The sequence below is a fragment of the Camelus dromedarius genome, chromosome 12 (genome assembly GCF_036321535.1).
Source record: "Camelus dromedarius isolate mCamDro1 chromosome 12, mCamDro1.pat, whole genome shotgun sequence".
In the NCBI taxonomy this organism is placed as follows: Eukaryota; Metazoa; Chordata; class Mammalia; order Artiodactyla; family Camelidae; genus Camelus; species Camelus dromedarius.
Window position 1 is genome coordinate 68,878,574 of NC_087447.1, and position 17,695 is coordinate 68,896,268.

Genomic DNA, 17,695 nt, shown 5'->3' on the forward strand with positions numbered 1-17,695 from the left:
TTTCTTTAAGTCATCTTTAATATCCTTGGTCCGTGTTTTGTAGTTCTCCTCATATAAGTCTTCCACTTCCTTGGTCATATTTATTCCCGAGTATTTTTTTTTTTTGGATGCAATTTTAAAAGAGATTGTTTCTTTGCATTCCTTTTCTGATATTTCATTGTTAGTGTAAAGAAATGCCACTGACTTCTGTATATTAATCTTGGATCCTGCTACCTTACCAGATTCTTTTATCAGTTCTAGTAGTTTTTGAGTGGAACCTTTAGAATTTTCTATATATAGTATCATGTTATCCACATATAATGACAGTTTTACATCTTCTCTTCCAATTTGGATCCCTGTTATTTCTTTTTCATGTCTAATTGTTGTGGCTAGGACTTCCAATATCATATTGAATAGAAGTGGTGAGAGTGGGCATCCTTGTCTTGTTCCAGATTTTAGCAGAAAAGCTTTCAGCTTATCACCATTGAGCATTATGCTGGCTGTAGGTTTGTCATAAATAGCTTTTATTATGTTAAGAGATGTTCCCTCTATACCCACATTGGCTAGAATTTTTATCATAAATGGATGTTGAATTTTATCAAATGCTCTTCCTGCATCTATTGAGATGATCATATGATTTTTGTCCTTTCTCCTGTTGATGTCGTATATCACATTGATTGATTTGCATGTATTGAACCATCCTTGTGTCCCTGGGATGAATCCAACTTGATCATGGTGTATGATCTTTTTTATGTGTTATTGGATTCTGTTTGCTAATATTTTGTTGAGGATTTTTGCATCTGTGTTCATCAACGATATTGGCCTATGGCTTTCTTTTTTTGGTAGTGTCTTTGTCTGGCTTTGATATCAGGATGATGGTGACTTCATAGAATGAGTTTGGGAGTGTTCCCTCCTCTTCAGTCTTTTGGAGGAGTTTGAAAAGGATTGGTATGAGCTCTTCTTTGTATGTTTGATAGAATTCCCCAGTGAAGCCATCTGGTCCTGGACTTTTGTTTGCAGGGAGTTTTTTTATTGTTGATTCTATTTCACTTCTAGTGATGGGTCTGTTCAAATTATCTATTTCTTCTTGATTCAGTTTTGGTGGACTATATGTTTCTAGAAACTTGTGCATTTCTTCTAAGTTGTCCAATTTATTGCCATATAGTTCTTCATAGTATTCTCTTATGATTTTTTGTATTTCTGTGGTGTTGGTTGTAATTTCTCCATTTTCATTTCTTATTTTGTTTATTCATGTCCTCTCTCTTTTCTTCCTGGTGAACCTGGCCAGAGGTTTGTCAATTTTGTTTACTCTTTCTAAAACCCAGCTCTTGGTTTTATTGATTTTTTTCTATTTTTTTCATCTCTATTTTTATTTATTTCCTCCCTCATCTTTATTATTTCTTTCCTTTTGCTGACTTTAGGCTTTGTTTGTTCTTCTTTTTCTAATTCTTTTAGGTGATAGTTAGGTTGTTTACTTGAGATTTTTTTCTTCTTTTTTGAGGAAGGCCTGTATCACTATGAACTTCCCTCTTCAGACTACTTTTGCTGCATCCCATAGATTTTGTGTGGTTGGGTTTTCATTGTCATTTGTCTTAAAGTATTTTTTAATTTCTTCTTTGATTTCATCAGTGGCCCATTGGTTTTTTTAGTAGCATGTTGTTTATTCTCTGTGCTGTCATTTTTTTCTCATTTGTTTTTCTGTGGTTGATGTCTAGTTTCATGCCATTGTGATCAGAGAAGATGCTTGAAATAATTTCTATCCACTTAAATTTATTGAAGCTTCTTTTTGCCCAAGTACGTGGTCTATCTTAGAGAATGTTCCATGAGCAGTTGAAAGGAAGGTATATTCTGTTTTTTGGGGATGTAATGTCCTAAAAAATATCAACCAAATCCAACTGTTCTTTTGTGTCATTTAGTATTTCCATTGCCTTATTGATTTTCTGTCTGGAAGATCTATCTGATGATGTTAGTGGGGTGTTAAGCTCTCCTACTATTATTGTATCTATAAGGATCACTGAAGCATCACAAAATTAGTAATACATGATTTCCTCCTTATCTGACTAGATAAATTATAAATCGTTCTCATTACCAGTGAGAGACAGTGTTTTAGAAGAAAAATACAAAAATATAAAAAAATCTAGAAAATCCCTAGAACAGACATCTGTTTTTAAAAAAAGTTGTAAGTCGTTTTGTGCAATTACATGCTATACTGTCAGCCATGAGACATAAAAATGACATTTCCCTAAGTTGACTGTTACAATCTACTGATACTCTAAAACTGCATAATTCATGGCATAGTGCTGTTTACTGACAATATTTTATTATCAAAATACCAATTTCTAATATACTCCTTAACTTTTCCTAGTTGGAAAAGCAAATACAATAGATAGATTAATAAATTCTTTATAATTAGCATAAATATAGAAGTAAACAATTTTTTATTGATAAAGATTTATCCTCATCCCCACTAAATAAATGTTAACTGGTTTTTAAATATAGTGGATTAAAATTATTCTGATCATTTCCTGATATTATAACAAACCACCTATAACTTAGTGGCTTAAAATGATTTATTACAGTTCTGTTTGTTGACTGGTTCAGGTGGTTGATTCTCACTTGGGAATCTCATGCTGTTGCACTCAGATTTTGGCTGTGGGTGGAGTTCTACTGAGCTGGACATCCAAGATGGCTTCTTGTCACATATTTTGTGTTTGAGCTGGAATAGCTAGAACAGCTGGAGGCTAGCCAGGAGTGTCTGTCCATACTCTCTCTCCCCCTTTAGCTGGTTTGGACTTCTCCACATGGTGATCTCAAGATCACTCAACTTCTTACATGGAGTCTGGCTTTTCCTAGAGCAAGCATTCCAAACGAACAAGTTGGAAGCTGCAAAGTTTCTGATATCACCTGGGATGTCACACAGCATGACTTCTATAACATTCTGTTGGTTATAAGAGAGACACTGCATAGTCATGGTTCATTGGAAACTATCTTTCTGAACTGACTATCAGCTTTTGTCAAACAAGTCTCCTAAGAGAAAGTAGAATACTCTATTAATACATCCATTTAGTTACCTATGTTTTCTTTACCTGTCTTCAAAGGCTGCATTAAAAAAAGTTAGCTGGTCTGCCATATGGTTTATTTTTCTTTTCTCAATTTCCAGTTCTTTCTTTATAGTTATGTCCAGTTTAGGTGTCTTAAGTTTCATGTGCAACTTGAACCTCTGCCTTCCTCTTTCCTCAAAGGTTACCTGCCTCTAACCTAGTGGAAATCAAGGATGAAAGTATCAAAGTAGGCTACACACAGACACAGACACAGACACACACACACACACACAGAAAATTACAACTGTTGACAAGATCATCAATGTTTCATAGTTTCCATGTGCAAGTCTTTCACCTCCTGGGTTAAGTTTATTCCTAAGTATTTTGTTCTTTTTGGTAATATTGTAAATGGAATTATTTTAATTTCCTTTCCAAATTGTTCATTGTTGGTGTATAGAAACACAAATGATTTTTATGTGTTGATTTTGTATCCTAAAACTTGGCTGAATTTGTTAACAGTGTTTTGTGGAATCTCATGGGTTTTCTACACATAATATCATGTCATCTGTGAATAGAGAAAATTTTACTTTTTCCTTTCTAATTTAAGTGCCTTTTTTTCCCCTTAACTTAATTGCTCTGGCTAGTGCTGTGTTGAATCAAGTTGTGAATGCAGCCTTCTTTGTCTTGACTTGGAGAGATTCTTGAAGGAGATTGTTTGGGGAGGTAGAAATCTCTCCCACCTATGGTACCACACCACTACCTCCTATCTACTGTGAGGGCTGGACCACTTGAGGATCCTTATCCCTACAGCCCAGAATAAGAGTTCCCTAAATCTGCTTTATTTAAGCTGAAATAATGCTCCAGCCAGCAGGGGTCTTTAGAAGGGTGGTTAAAAGTAACCTATGGCACTAAAATTTTAAAGAATTCTTACCAATCACCCCTCCAACCCCATGTATTCCCAAGAAGTCACTTGGAGCTTTCTCTCCAGTGCATTTTAGGCTTGCTTCTTCATTTTCTCATTATCCAGAAGACAGCTGTTGAATCACTCAAGCATACACATTTCTATGAACAAAATTAATTCCTTGAAATTAATTATTTGAATATAAACTCAAATGCCTGAGGGCAATCATAAATAAATGAAACAGGAAAGCTAGGGAAAATAAAGAATGGTAAAAATTATGGGCAGGTATTTATAACCATGTGTGAATGAGTTCAGGGTTGCCAGATCTTTCATATTTTCAAGAGAAGTTGAGAATCAAGAGTTTTATGTAAATTGTCTGGATTTTTAGCACAGTTCAGACTTAACATGACTGCCAATTTGAAACTTTTGGTCTAAAAGAAAAAGAGAAATATACAGTATTACCTTGGCTACTCCATAATTTGCAAGGCTGCTTCTTTTACTGATGAATTAGAACTAATAACCAGTGTGAGTTAGTTCTTCACATTACAGAAAATACTGTAGCATTTTAGAAAAGATTTTTTCCACATCAGGGCTTAGAAAGTGGAAGTAAGAAGTGTGTGCAGGGCTGCCCAAAATTAGAAGACACCTCATTGCAGAGCCTTCTCTTAGTTGCAAGAGACCTGGAGAAGGTTCTGAAATTACCACTTGCAAAGATAATTAAATTCTTAGCAAAGGGACTTTTTTGAATTTCAAATTTGTTATTTCTAAGTGATTAAACTTTTGAAATGTGAAAATACTATTATATAATAAGTGTGTTATTTTGAAACTAATTTCTGTATTGAAATTTTTAAAACTAATTCTGTTATCTACATCACATTTTAAATATAGAGCTTTTGAAGAGAAACGAAAAGAACAAGAAGAAAAAGAACACCAAATCAGAGAACAAATACTTCAACAAAGGAAGCAGAAGTTTGAAGAAGTCACTGAAAAATTCCAGCGTGCCCATATTCCTCTTTCACAGAGGAGGAGAGCAGGTGCCTTAGTTTATAGAATAATTGAAAACAAAAATGAAAGTTATAATCACATTGAACTTGAGTAGACAATAAAATGATAAATTAAGAAACAAAGTAGAAATTCAGACTCAAAAGACCACTGTGCCATTTGAGTAACAGGACTTTAACCAAATGAAAAATTGCTGTCTGATTTAGGTTTAATTCAGAGAATGAATTTTCGTTGGCTCTATTGGTAAATTTGGAAAGCTCACAAGTTTGATTCTATTTCATACTGGCTTACAATGTTTTGTCTTTTTAGAACTGACTTAAAAAATAGTTTAATATTAAAAGAAAATTTAGCATTTAGGTTTAGGAAATTAGTGTCACATTCATTTTGGCATTTTGTGCAGATTTTTTTTAAAATTCATATTCAAACAACTGGTAAAATAAAAGGAAAGTCTGCATAGTGACATAATCCAACAATCTAAGCCCGGAACAAATTAAAAATTTTGAAATGATTACATTTGATTCTTTGGTATCACATCTACATTTTTTATGCCTTAAATAGTAACATAGAACTAGCAACAAAATGTCAAAGCTTCAAAAGGAAAAGGACAAGCGAATCTTTATGTATTCAGCAAACATGCTGTGCTATGTTGTACTTAGCCCTGGGCTAAGCTGAAATGCTGAGAAACAAAAAAATCTAATGGTACTCTATCATTAAAGATCTCACAGCTTATTTTGGAGATGATAGTAATATAAATAATTAATATCAATAAATATAATTGCTATTGTAGCAGAATGTGTAGAGTAATATGAGAACATAGATAAAAGAACACTAAACATATACAGAGACAGCAAGAATATCATCCTTGGGAATGTGGATTTATTTGTATCTTGAAGAATGTGCATTTTGCCAAGCAAAGAGAAAATTCAAAAACATCCCAGACGTAAGGGAACAGATTTTGCAAATGAATTATGTATTGCAATGTACCTAAAGCATAGAATGGGAAAAAAAGAGAAGAAAAATGAGTTGGAACAATTCTCAAGGAGCTTTGTATGCCATGCTAGGAATTTCAACTTTATCCAAAATGCAATCCACTTAAAGTTTTTTAACTGGAAGGCAAGCCATTACTGAGTCAGGAAGAGATCTTACAGAAAGTAAAGGCAGCTAGTAACACTGCTGAAAATACTAATAGCTTGAACATCATAGGGGTTTGTTTTTTTCTCATATAAAGTGAAATCCTCAGGTGAGCAGTCAAGAGCTGATTTGATGATTATACAGTGTCACTGGGAACCCAGACTGCTTCTGTCTCGCAGCTCAGCCACCCTCAGTATGTGATTTATAGCTTCACCCTCATGGTCACATGGTAGCAGCTGGAGCCCCAAGCATCATGTCAGTGTTGTAGGCAGGAAGAAGAAAGAAATGTAAAGGACAGATGGGTGTACCTCTAAGCTCCCTTTAAATTGTTTTCCTAGAATCCCCTATCTGTCTGCTTATATCTAATTAGCAACTCCATCTGCAAAGGAGACTGGAAAATATAGTTTTTTTTTAATGTGGCTATATTGCCACCCCTAGCAATATAGAGTATGTTACTAAGGAATAAAGGGAAAATGAATATTAGGTAGGAAACTAAGGGTCTGTGCTAAAATTAGATTTGTTTGTTAGAAAGATAATTATAGTTACAACATGGAAGATGAACTGAAGTAGAAACATACTAAATTAAATAGACTAGTAGGAGGCTGTTTTAGTATTTGTGGCAAGAGGTATTAGGCTACTAAAATAAAGCACTGCACTGGATGTAGAGGTAGGAGGTAATGTCTTCAGGAGATACAATAAATAGATTCAGTTACTAATTTATTAAGAGTGCTGGAAGAAAGACTAGGAGAACAGTGCCCCTAGGACTTAGCATAGAGCCTCACAGATTTTTAGCACTCAGTAATTACTTTTTTAGTAAATTAATTATTTTGGTGGAAGATGATAATATTAATCAAGGTTACAAATAAAGGAGGAGAATCAGGTTAGAGTTATAAAAGATTTATTAAGTTTTAAAAGCATTGATTTTGAACCTCCCTGGCTCATACAAATGGGGAAATCAAATCAGCAACCGGAAATATGGATCTCAAACTTAAGAAAAAGATACATAGAAATTCTATTTGAAGTCACCAATGAATAGATATATATCTGATAAAGGAAGCCATGGGGAAAGATAAGGTAAATATTGGGTATAGACTGCTGACAACTGACATACACATTCACTCAATGGAATATTATGCAACTATTAAAAATAATGGGAACACTATTTATGAACTGATATGGAAAGATCTCCAGCAGAGGTAAATTTATCATAAAGCCAATAAGGTTTTAGTTTAAGGGGGCCTTACTGTCATAGCCCCTACATCTAATTTTATATTTGTAATTTTGCATTATTTTTTCTTAATGAGGACCCCCAAGTTTTATGAGCCTTATACTTTCATAAAACCTGGATCTACCCCTGATTTCCTGGATATATTATTAAATTAGAAAAACAAGGTCCAGATCAGTATACATAATATTCTACTGTCTATGTAAGAAAGGGGGAAAACTAGAATATATATTTAGGGAGAAGATCAAGATGGTAGAATAGGAGGATGTGGAACTTACCTCCCCAACAGACACGTCAAAAATGCATCTACATGTGGAACAATTGTAACTGAAAAATAACGAAACCAGCAGAAAGACTCCTGTACAACCAAGGCTGAAAGAGTGATCCACATGGACTAGGGTAGGAAGGGAAGAGAAGCAATCAGTTTGGGACCTGTGCCCCAGAGAGGGAACTCAGAGGAAAAGGGAGATTACACAGGGAGAGATCCTTCCTGGGTAATGAGTGTTCAGAGCCACATATTAGACGCCCCAGTTCTGGGGTTTGACGCAGGGTAGATGAGCCCCTTGGCGGTCGAAGGGCTGGTGGAACTAACAGGAGTGTTGTGGAAAGCCAGGATTACACTTGGGAGGAGGGTGCACACACTTGCTTACTCCAAACACAGGGCAAAGAGGGCAGATTGAAACTGCACAGGTGGCTGACTGGTTGTACTTAATAGATACCTACAGGACATTCCATCCAAAACATCAGAATACATATTCTTGTCAAGTGCACATGGAACATTCTCCAGGATAGATCACATCCTAGGTCACAAAACAGTTCTAAGCAAATTTAATAGGATAGAAATTATAGCAAGCATTTTTTCTGACCACGGTGGTATAAAATAGAAGTAAATTACAGGAAGAAAAATGAAAAAGCACAAATGTGAAGATTGAACAACATGCCACTAAAAACCAATGGGTTAATGAAATAATCAAAGAGGTAATTAGAAAATAACTTGAGATGAATGAAAATGGAAACAAAACTTTCCAAAATCTTTGGTATGCAGCAAGAACAGTTCTAAGGAGGAAGTTGATAGCAATATAGGGCTACTTCAAGAAACAAGAAAAATCTCAAATAAACAACCTAGTCTATCATCTAAGGGAATTAGAAAAAGAAGAACAAATAAAGTCCAAGATTAGCAGAAGGGAAAAATAATAAATATCAGAGAATGTGTGACTGAAACATGCTGTACACCAGAAATTGGCACAGCATTGCAAACTGACTATATTTTGATAATAAAAAAAGAAAGAAAATAATAACAAATAATCAGAGAGAAAGTAAATAGAATAGAGATTAAAAACAGCACACAAGATCAATGAAGCTAAGAGCTAGATTTTGAAAAGATAAACAGAATTGGTAAACCTCACTAAGGAGAAAAGAGAGGACCCAAATAAACAAAATAAGAAATGAAAGAGAAATAGCAACTGATACCACAGAGATACAAAAAATCATAAGAGAATGCTATGAACAGGTATATACCAACAAATTGGACAGCCTAGTCTTCTAGACAAAAAATGGACAAATTTCTAGAAACATACAATCTGGCAAGACTGAATCAGGAAGAAATAGACAATCTGAACAGACTTATCACTGGTGGTGAAATTGAATTTGTAACTGAAAAAAGAAAAAACTTACAGCAAACAGAAGTCCAGAACAGGACAGCTTCAAAAGTGGATTCTACCAAACATATAAAGAACTATTCCAAAAACTGAAAAGGAGGTAACACTTCCAAATTAATTCTATGAGGCCACCATTATCTTGTTACCAAACCAAAGATACTATAAAAAAAGAAAGTTATAGGCCAGTATCTCTGATTAACATATATGCAAAAATCCTCAACAAAAAATATTAGCAAATTGAATCTAATAATATATAAAAAGGATCATACATCATGATCAAATGGGATTTATTCCAGGATGCAAGGATGGCTCAATATTCACAAATCACTCAATATGACACACCATATTAACAAAAGGAAAGATAAAAATCACAAGATCAGCTCAATAGATGCAAAAAAGGCATTTAAGAAAATATAACATCTATTCATGATAAAAACTTGAATCAAAGTTGGTAGAGAGGGAACATATCTCAACATAAAAAGGCCATTTATGGCAGCCCCATAGCTAACATTATACTCAACAGTGAAAAGCTGAAAGTTTTTATATAAAATCAGGAACAACACAAGAATGCCCACTCTCACCACTTCTGCTTCACATAGTGTTGGAAGTCCTAGCCACAACAATCAGACACAAAGAAGAAACATAAAGCATCCAAATTAGAAGGGAAGAAGTAAAGCTGTCACTATTTGCAGGTGACATGATCCAATATAGAAAACCCTAAAATCTCCACCCAAAAATTATTAGAACTAATAAATTAATTCAGTAAAGTTGCAATATGGGAGAAAGTATACAGAAATCTGTTGCATTTCTATATGCTAATAATAAAGTATCAGGAAGAGACAGCAAGTAAACAATCCCATTTAAAATCTATATACACAATGGAATATTACTTAGACCAAAAAAGAATGGAATTCTGCCATTTGCAACATGGATGGACCTAGAGAGTATTATGCTTAGTGTGAAATAAGTCAGATGGAGAAAGACAACCAATCTCTGTTATCACTTATATGTGAAAATCTAAAAAATAAAACAAATGAATATATTTATATATATATATATATATAACAAAACAGAAACAGACTTACAGATACAGAGAACAAACTAGTAGTTACGAGTGTCAGGAGTGAAGGGGTTGGGGCAAATAGGGGTATAGGAGTAAAAGATACCAACTATAATGTATAAAACAGTAAGCAATAAGGATGTATTTTACAGCACAGGGAAATATAGTCATTATTTTTAATAAATTTAGATGGAGTATAATCTATAAAAACATTGACTATCTGTATTGCACATCTGAAACTAATATAGTGTGGACTATACTTCAATATTTATAAATAGAATGTGTCTGTATGTGTTTGTATTTACATTAGCAGTGAACGAATACACAAATGACCAATAAGAGCAAGACTTCCAAATATGTTTGTAATTTTTTGATTTTTAAATATGAATATATTACCTATACAAAATATAAAATTAATATTTTAAGAAAATTTAATGCCATGAATGAAGAGCAACAACAAAGCTATGAAAAACAACTATTTATTTAATCATCTGTTAGTTTATTCCCAAATTATGAAAGATAAACCAAAGGTTCACCTGATTTGCATGATAGCTGAGGCCTCCCCTTGCTACAAAGAAGGGATAGGCAGTTTCAGTGAGGTCAGAAAATGTGTAGAGTCAGAGAGTCATTGGAGTGAGAATATTAGAGCAAAAGAACTGAAAGGAGGCTCCTAAATGAAATAACAAAGCCCTAATACACAGTAAGTACTCAAAAAATGTAGGCTTAAATTTTCACCGAGTGAGAGGTAGTGACTAGGAGAGCATTAGTTAACAGCAACAAGAAGCAGTAATGGGTGTTTGTAAATTGACCTAAGTTAGTTGTAAAGGTAGTTTTTAAGTTCTCTTTGATAGACAACAAGTGATGAGTGTTAATAAAAGCAAGTTTCAGACTATAATCTAGCACAACTAAACATTTATTAGCAAAGCACGCACAAAACAATTGGTGCAGCTAGTTCACTAAGCTGAATAAGTTCCAACTCTGTCTTTTTAGGTGCTCTGACTATACCTTATATGAAAGGTCCATTCAGACTTACACAGTCACATTCCAAAGGCAAAATTATGTGCCTTCTGGCATTGGGCAATCAGAAACGTTACTGTATTAACAGCTGGATCCAAAACTAATTAGAGATCAAACCCCAATGCCATCCATAAGGGTAAGGGGTATAGACTTTCCTAGATTCTTATTCTCTGTTCATGCAAGGTAGGGAGCGATTAAAATATGTTTAGGAAAGTCCACATGTCTTGAATACCTTTAATTTCAACAAAGAAAGCCCATCTTTAACATTTATCAGGTTATGCAACTGGCCATTAGTTTAACCAATAAAAAACTGTTTTGGACATTGAGTATGCTAATTAGAAAAACAATTAAAATCTAAAGCTTGGTAATATCTGCCTTGAGAGTATTGGTCCTTTATGATTAGAATATCCAGCAAACCATCCCATAACTATGCATTTTTCACTAGTATATTATGCAGTCACCCTTTCACTCTAGAGCTCAAGTTTGAACTAATGGTACATATTAATATTACTGGTTTTACTTTAAGGTAAATAACAAATTAATAGTGGAAAAATCTGATGACACATGGGTTTCTTAAGGAGAAAGGAGGAAAGACAGTTTGGCAGTGTCACTGGAGAGCTAGAAAGTCACCTGCTCTACCTCCTTGAGTTGTTTGTAGTATGCTGCAGGAGAAGCAGTAGACTTTAAAAAGCAACTATGTTTCAACTTGAACAAGAAGCTGTGTACCAAAGTATACACTGGAAGTTTTGGGAAACTGGGTACGTACAGAAGGGAGGGTTAGATTAGAGGTAGCGCAGAGTGATATGTTCATGAGTGTCCATGTAATTTATGACCTTCAACAAGTTACTTAGCTTCTCTATGCCTCAGTTGCAAAAGGAGATTCAAATAAGTTCTGCCTCATAGGCCTTAGTGAGAATTAAATTAGTTAATACTATAAGTATTATAATACTATACGTGTTTTAAAATAATATCTTTTGAGTAAGTGTTTAATAAATGTTAACAGGTATTTTCATGTCTTCCCCTTTTCTTCATGAGAATGTTTATAAACTGTCAGAAATTTATGAGACTGTGCGATCAGATATAATGGAGTTTGCATGCCAGACCGAAAAGCCTGGACATTTTTCAGTTTTGTTTTGCCAGATAAATATTCTTAAATTGGTGATGAGAATTTTGAGGTAACTGTTTCTCACTGGGGAATTGGATGTTTAAATTTAAAATCTTTACACTATTCTAAAAAATATTTTTTGGAAATGTTATTTTATCACTGACCAATTAAATTATATATAAAGAGATTGTTGAAGACAAAGTGATTCTGAACTACTTGATCTTTATTGTTCTCTTAGTTTTTCAAAAACCAGTTCCTCCATTAGAAGAGGCCCTCAAACAAATTCAGGAATCCGACTTAAAACCAGAAGTAAACCTTCCCTCTTCCCACAGACCAATAATAAACTGGAGGTAAGTAACTTATGTTTATCATTATATAGTTATTAATATTTGGTAATTAAATAGCTCTCTAGTTACTGAGCTTTTAGGCCTTTTCATGATTTACTCTTCACCTCTGTTTAAAAATTTACCATTTTATTTTCACACTGTATTGAAGTAGAGTGGAATATAAATTGCTTCAAGAGTAAGTAAAAATGTTAATTTATTGTCTTTTTATTACAACGCTGCCCTTGCTGACTAATTTTCTATGGAAACTATCATCAAAACCACTTAAAAATGTTGATACTGGTTATTCGTCTTTACTGAGAGGAAACAACTGTATTGACTTGTAGTGAGACAAAGTTAGATAAAAGGAGCAACTTCATGGTAGAAATGGGTTTTTTCTCACTGAAAATCTTTCCTGGATATCTTTAAAAAGCTACAGTAACTCCTGGTTCCTCTCTAGGTTAGTTTAAATGAATCATCTTGAAGCAATAGGATGAAGCAGCCAACCACAGAGTATCTTCTAACATCCTATATTTTTAATTTATTTATTATAAATGTTTCTTGAACCTACTGTGTGTATATTAGATCAGGCATTGTAAAGGAATATGGAGAAGTGTAATATTCTAAAATATGATCCCTAGAGTATAATCTAAGAGAGAGGTGAAATAATGCTTCAAAAAGTATGGAATAGTATCAAATGAGTAATGATAATAGTACTTAATTTTTTATATAAAGATATCTACAATTCTTACATAAATTATGCTAATATTTTACCTGTGTGGAATGTTATTTACTAAAGTACCTCCATTTTTAGAATACCTACGGCAGATAGTTCCCTTGGTCAGAGTTAAGAACAATTAAATTCATTCTCTCAGTCTTTATTATAGTTCAAGAAAGACTTCATGGTATGGAAGACTCTTCAGAAAAGCTTTGAAAAAAATAGGAGTTAATCATGAAACAAGTGGGTAGATGATATTCCAGATAGAGAGATGAGCATGTTGAAAGGCCAAGAGTAACAGGAGTGACTCATTCTAGGAGTAAGAGTATAACTGAATAATAAAAATAGCTTCACTAGATGTGAGATTGGAGAGGAAAATGCACCTGCATGCTAAAGAATATAAAGTTTATCCTGAGAGCTGGAGAGGGGTCAATGAAAGATTTTAAGCAGATGGGTGATAAGATAAACTTTTCTTTTTTAACATATCATTCCAATCTATTGTGAACAAGTGTGGATAATAGATTGAAAGCAGACAGAACAGGAGGTTATTTCAATGTATGTAATTGAAATTACATGAATTTAGAGCTCAAGAGAAACATCTAGGCTTACGATATTTGAAGCCAAAACAATGGATGAGCTCAGTCATGGAGATTGTGACAACAGGACTAGGATAGAACACTAAAGAATAGCAACATTTAAGGAAGTGAGAAATGGAGAAACCTACAGAATGGTTGATATAGGACTATATACAGAGAGAAGGTGGAACTAAGGAATACAGAGTTTCGTGGGGACAAAAAAGCAGTGTAATAGAGATCGAATGTCTTCTGAGGAATCAGCAACATAAAAAGTTGTATCATTCAGGACACTGGCAGAAAACATGTGACATTTAAAAGGAGTGACTAAAAAGTGGTTAGTAAAGTAGCCAAAAAGGGATGGCAAAGCACCCTAGAACTGACAAGAAAGTCAATATTACCACCACAGATCTGAACTGAAAAGAGCTGTGGCTATACAGGAGGGCTACTAGACAGGACCTGCGGTCATAGGTGGAGGAACACTGCCACTGCTAAACCAAGCCCAGCAGAGAGGAAGCCAGAGGAATAATTAGCAAAAACCTCTCTCTTCTGGTACTCTCTCATCTCTTGCTAGTGCCTTTCATTGCTCAAACTCGGCCATAAATCAAAAGGCAAGGGATCATTCAGTCTCTGCCAAGCAGAGACAAGTGGAAAAGTGTGAAAAGTGAATCTGGATGGGCAAAGAGAGAATATCCAGCTTAGAGGCAATGTGTCCACTGTATTTCACAACAGAAAAGGTCACAATGACAACTTTTGTCAGAGCAGTTTCAGTGGAGGGATAGGGACAGAGAAGAGATTACAATGAGTTGGAGAGAAATGGAGAGCAAGAAGATAAAGATATCAAGAATAGCTTGGCTGTGAAAGGAAAAGAGTGATAGAACAGTAACCATAGGAGATATCTGGCCAAGATATGACTTTTTCCCATGAGACAGAAGAAATATTAATCATGTTCAAATATGGATGTCAAAATGTCTAGAATTTCAGTCTAGAAAGGTAGAGGAGAATCAAAATGTGAAATGTCTTAAGTACCTATCGTGTGCTAGATGCTGATTAGCAAGGGTTATACATATGAATGAGATATAATCCTCAGCCCAAAAAGTGTGTGCAGGTACATTATAATACTGTGTACTGGTAGTTACATCTTAAGACCCAAGTAATACCACGTAACTAGGGGTGGTTACAGAAATACTAGCAAAGTGATAAAGAAGTATAAAATTTAAAGTTGAAGAGAAAACATAAAGGATGAGTATGAATTATCTACTAAAGAAGCATAGGTTGATTTTAGGCATGTGTAAAGTATAGACACCTAAGGAAATGAACTTGTTCAAAGTAGCAGGACTATAGCTGTGTTGCTGGTAGGACAGGATATTATCTAGAAATGTAACTTGAGATCAGATGTGAAATGCTTATATGTCTAACTAGGAAGTTTTAGCTTTATCCTGTAATTAGTAGAGAACCAATGGAGGTTTTTGAGCAGGGAGTGATATAATCCTCTTTATTATTATTGAAAGATAATTGGTATGAATGTTGGAAAATAAAAAGGGTGGAGAGAAATTGTAAGCAAGGAGACCAGAGAAAATTAATGGGATAATCCAAGGGATGGATCACTACTATCTAAACTAGAATAGTACTATTTTGTATAGTGAGAAAAGGATAGATCTGATAAAGAATAAAAAATATTTTGAGTAGTTAGGAGGAAAGAATGAGAGAGAAGAAAGAATGAAAATGCCTTTCGACAGCAGAGAAGTGACAAATAAGAGTTTAAGAATGTTAATCAAATAGCAGTATAAAAATAGGAATATGGAAGGAGGGAAATCAAGATGGCAGAGTAAGAGGACATGACCTCACCTCTCCCACCAATCAATTCAAAAATACATCCACGTGTGGAAAACTTGTCATGGAAAACTAACTAGAAACTGGCAGAAGGATTCCCATACAACCAAGGCTGTAAGAAAGATATACACATGATTGGGTAGGATGGGAAGAAAGGGGTAGGGAACTGTGCCCTTCGGAGGAGACTAAGGGGAAAAGGGAGATCACGTGGGCAGACACCCTGTGGAGTGAGCTAGTCAAGTCACAGACTAGGCATCCCAATCCTGGGGTCCTACCCATGGGAGACAAGCATCTGTGGCTGCTTGGGGAACTGCTGGGACAGGCAGAAAGGCTGGAGAAGCCAAGACTCCACCCATGAGGAGTGTGAGGGTGCTAGCTAGCCACCAGACAGGGCAGAGAGAGGGCTGCCCTAGCAGCTGCTGCCTTACCGTGCTCCACAATCTGAACCAAGTGAATGTCTGGCCCCACTCACTGCAAGCCACAACTTGGCACTGGATCTAGGGTAGTCAGGACCAGGAAGAATACCCAATCTGGGGACACAAAGTCAATCCAGATGCCCGGGGTTTGGTCCAGGTAGAGTGTTGTCCATTGTTGGTACTTACTCAAACAGAACCCCAGAAGTAGCCCAGACTTCTGATGGCAGTGCAGCTGCTTGAACTCCCGTAACCAACATGCCACACTCCCTAGTCCCAGGTGAGTGAATGTTCCAGCCCCACCACTCCACACCACAGCCTAGCACTAGATCTGGGGCAACCAACACAGGGGAAAAGACATGACCTTGGGCTGCATCTGAGCAGAGCCACAGATGCCTATGTAGGCAGCACATTAGACCTCTGTAAGCACATAAGCCTCACTTGCTTCAGCACTCCCCTCCATTGGGGCAAAAGCCTCAGTGTGGGGAGAAGGAAAAATACATACTTAAAGGGAGCAGAACCAGCGCAAGCCCAACCCTCAGGGCTTCTGCTCCAGCAACTTAGGAGCAGACCTTATCCCTGACAGGGCAGTGAGCAGAAAGGAAGTATTGCCTCACACCCTGTGCAGTTCCTCCATAACCAGCTGTACCTCCTACCAAGGTGATAGCAGTCAGCATACTCTGAGAAAAGACATAATTGGCATCCACATCAAATCCAGCCCTCCAACAAAAGACACTGGGTACATGCAGTCTACAGAGGGACAGTCCTACATAAGAACACCCCTTCAAGACCACAGTAAGTAACTGCTTCACCTTAATTCATAGATTCAGAGAAAATTAAGTAAAATGAAAATGCAGGGGAACTACTCTCAACTGAAAGAGCAAGAGAAAACTACTGAGAAAGTAAATAATTAAACGGACATAATCGGTCTACCAGACAATGGATTCAAAACTTTGGTCAAAAAATGCTAACTGGATTAGGAAAGAAAATTTATCTAAGCACAGATCATTTTAACAAGGAACTAGAAAATATAATCAAAATAGATAATTCGATATCTGAGACACAAAGCACTCTAGAAGCAATGAATAACAGACTAAATGACACAGAACACATAAGTGATCTGGAAAATAGAATAATGGAAATCACCCAATCAGAACAGCAGACAGAAAGAAAAATGTGAAAAATGAAATTACAACAAAAATACAATATCTACAGGATAACATAAAATGTGCCATCATTCACATTATAGGGGTTCCCAAAGCAGGAGAGAGAAGGGAATTGAAAAGAACAGAGAAGGAGATTGAAAATGTATTTGAAGAAGTTATGGCTGAAAACTTCCCAAACCTAAAGAAGGAAACAGATATCCAGGTACAGGAATCAGAGAAGGTCCCAAATACAATGAACCCAAACAGACCCACAACAGGATATATCATAATTTAAGTGGCAAAATTAAAGGTAATAAATTCTAAAGGCAGCAAGAGGAAAACAAAGCGTCACATACAAGGGAATCCCTATAAGGCCATCAGCTGATTTCTCTGCAGAAACTTTGCAGGCCAGAAGGGTGTGGCATGATGTGTTCAAAGTGCTGGAAATGAAGAACCTGCAACCTAAGATACCCTACCCAGCAAGGTTATCATTTAAAATAGAAGGTGAGATAAAGAACTTCTCAGACAAGCAAAAACTAAAAGAATTCAGCAATGCACAGGAACTACTCTCA

The 17,695-nt window shown here is 35.5% G+C and overlaps 1 protein-coding gene across 3 annotated transcripts in view; it reads left to right on the plus strand.

Annotated features, from left to right (window-relative positions):
* Positions 1-17,695, plus strand: part of CEP126 (centrosomal protein 126) — a 61,938-nt gene that overhangs the window by 12,381 nt on the left and 31,862 nt on the right. For all 3 annotated transcript variants that reach the window (XM_010977798.3, XM_064492845.1, XM_031460624.2), the window contains exons 3-4: positions 4,810-4,955; positions 12,358-12,469. In XM_010977798.3, coding sequence (XP_010976100.2) covers positions 4,810-4,955; positions 12,358-12,469 — 258 coding nt within the window. The remainder of the gene's footprint in view (positions 1-4,809; positions 4,956-12,357; positions 12,470-17,695) is intronic.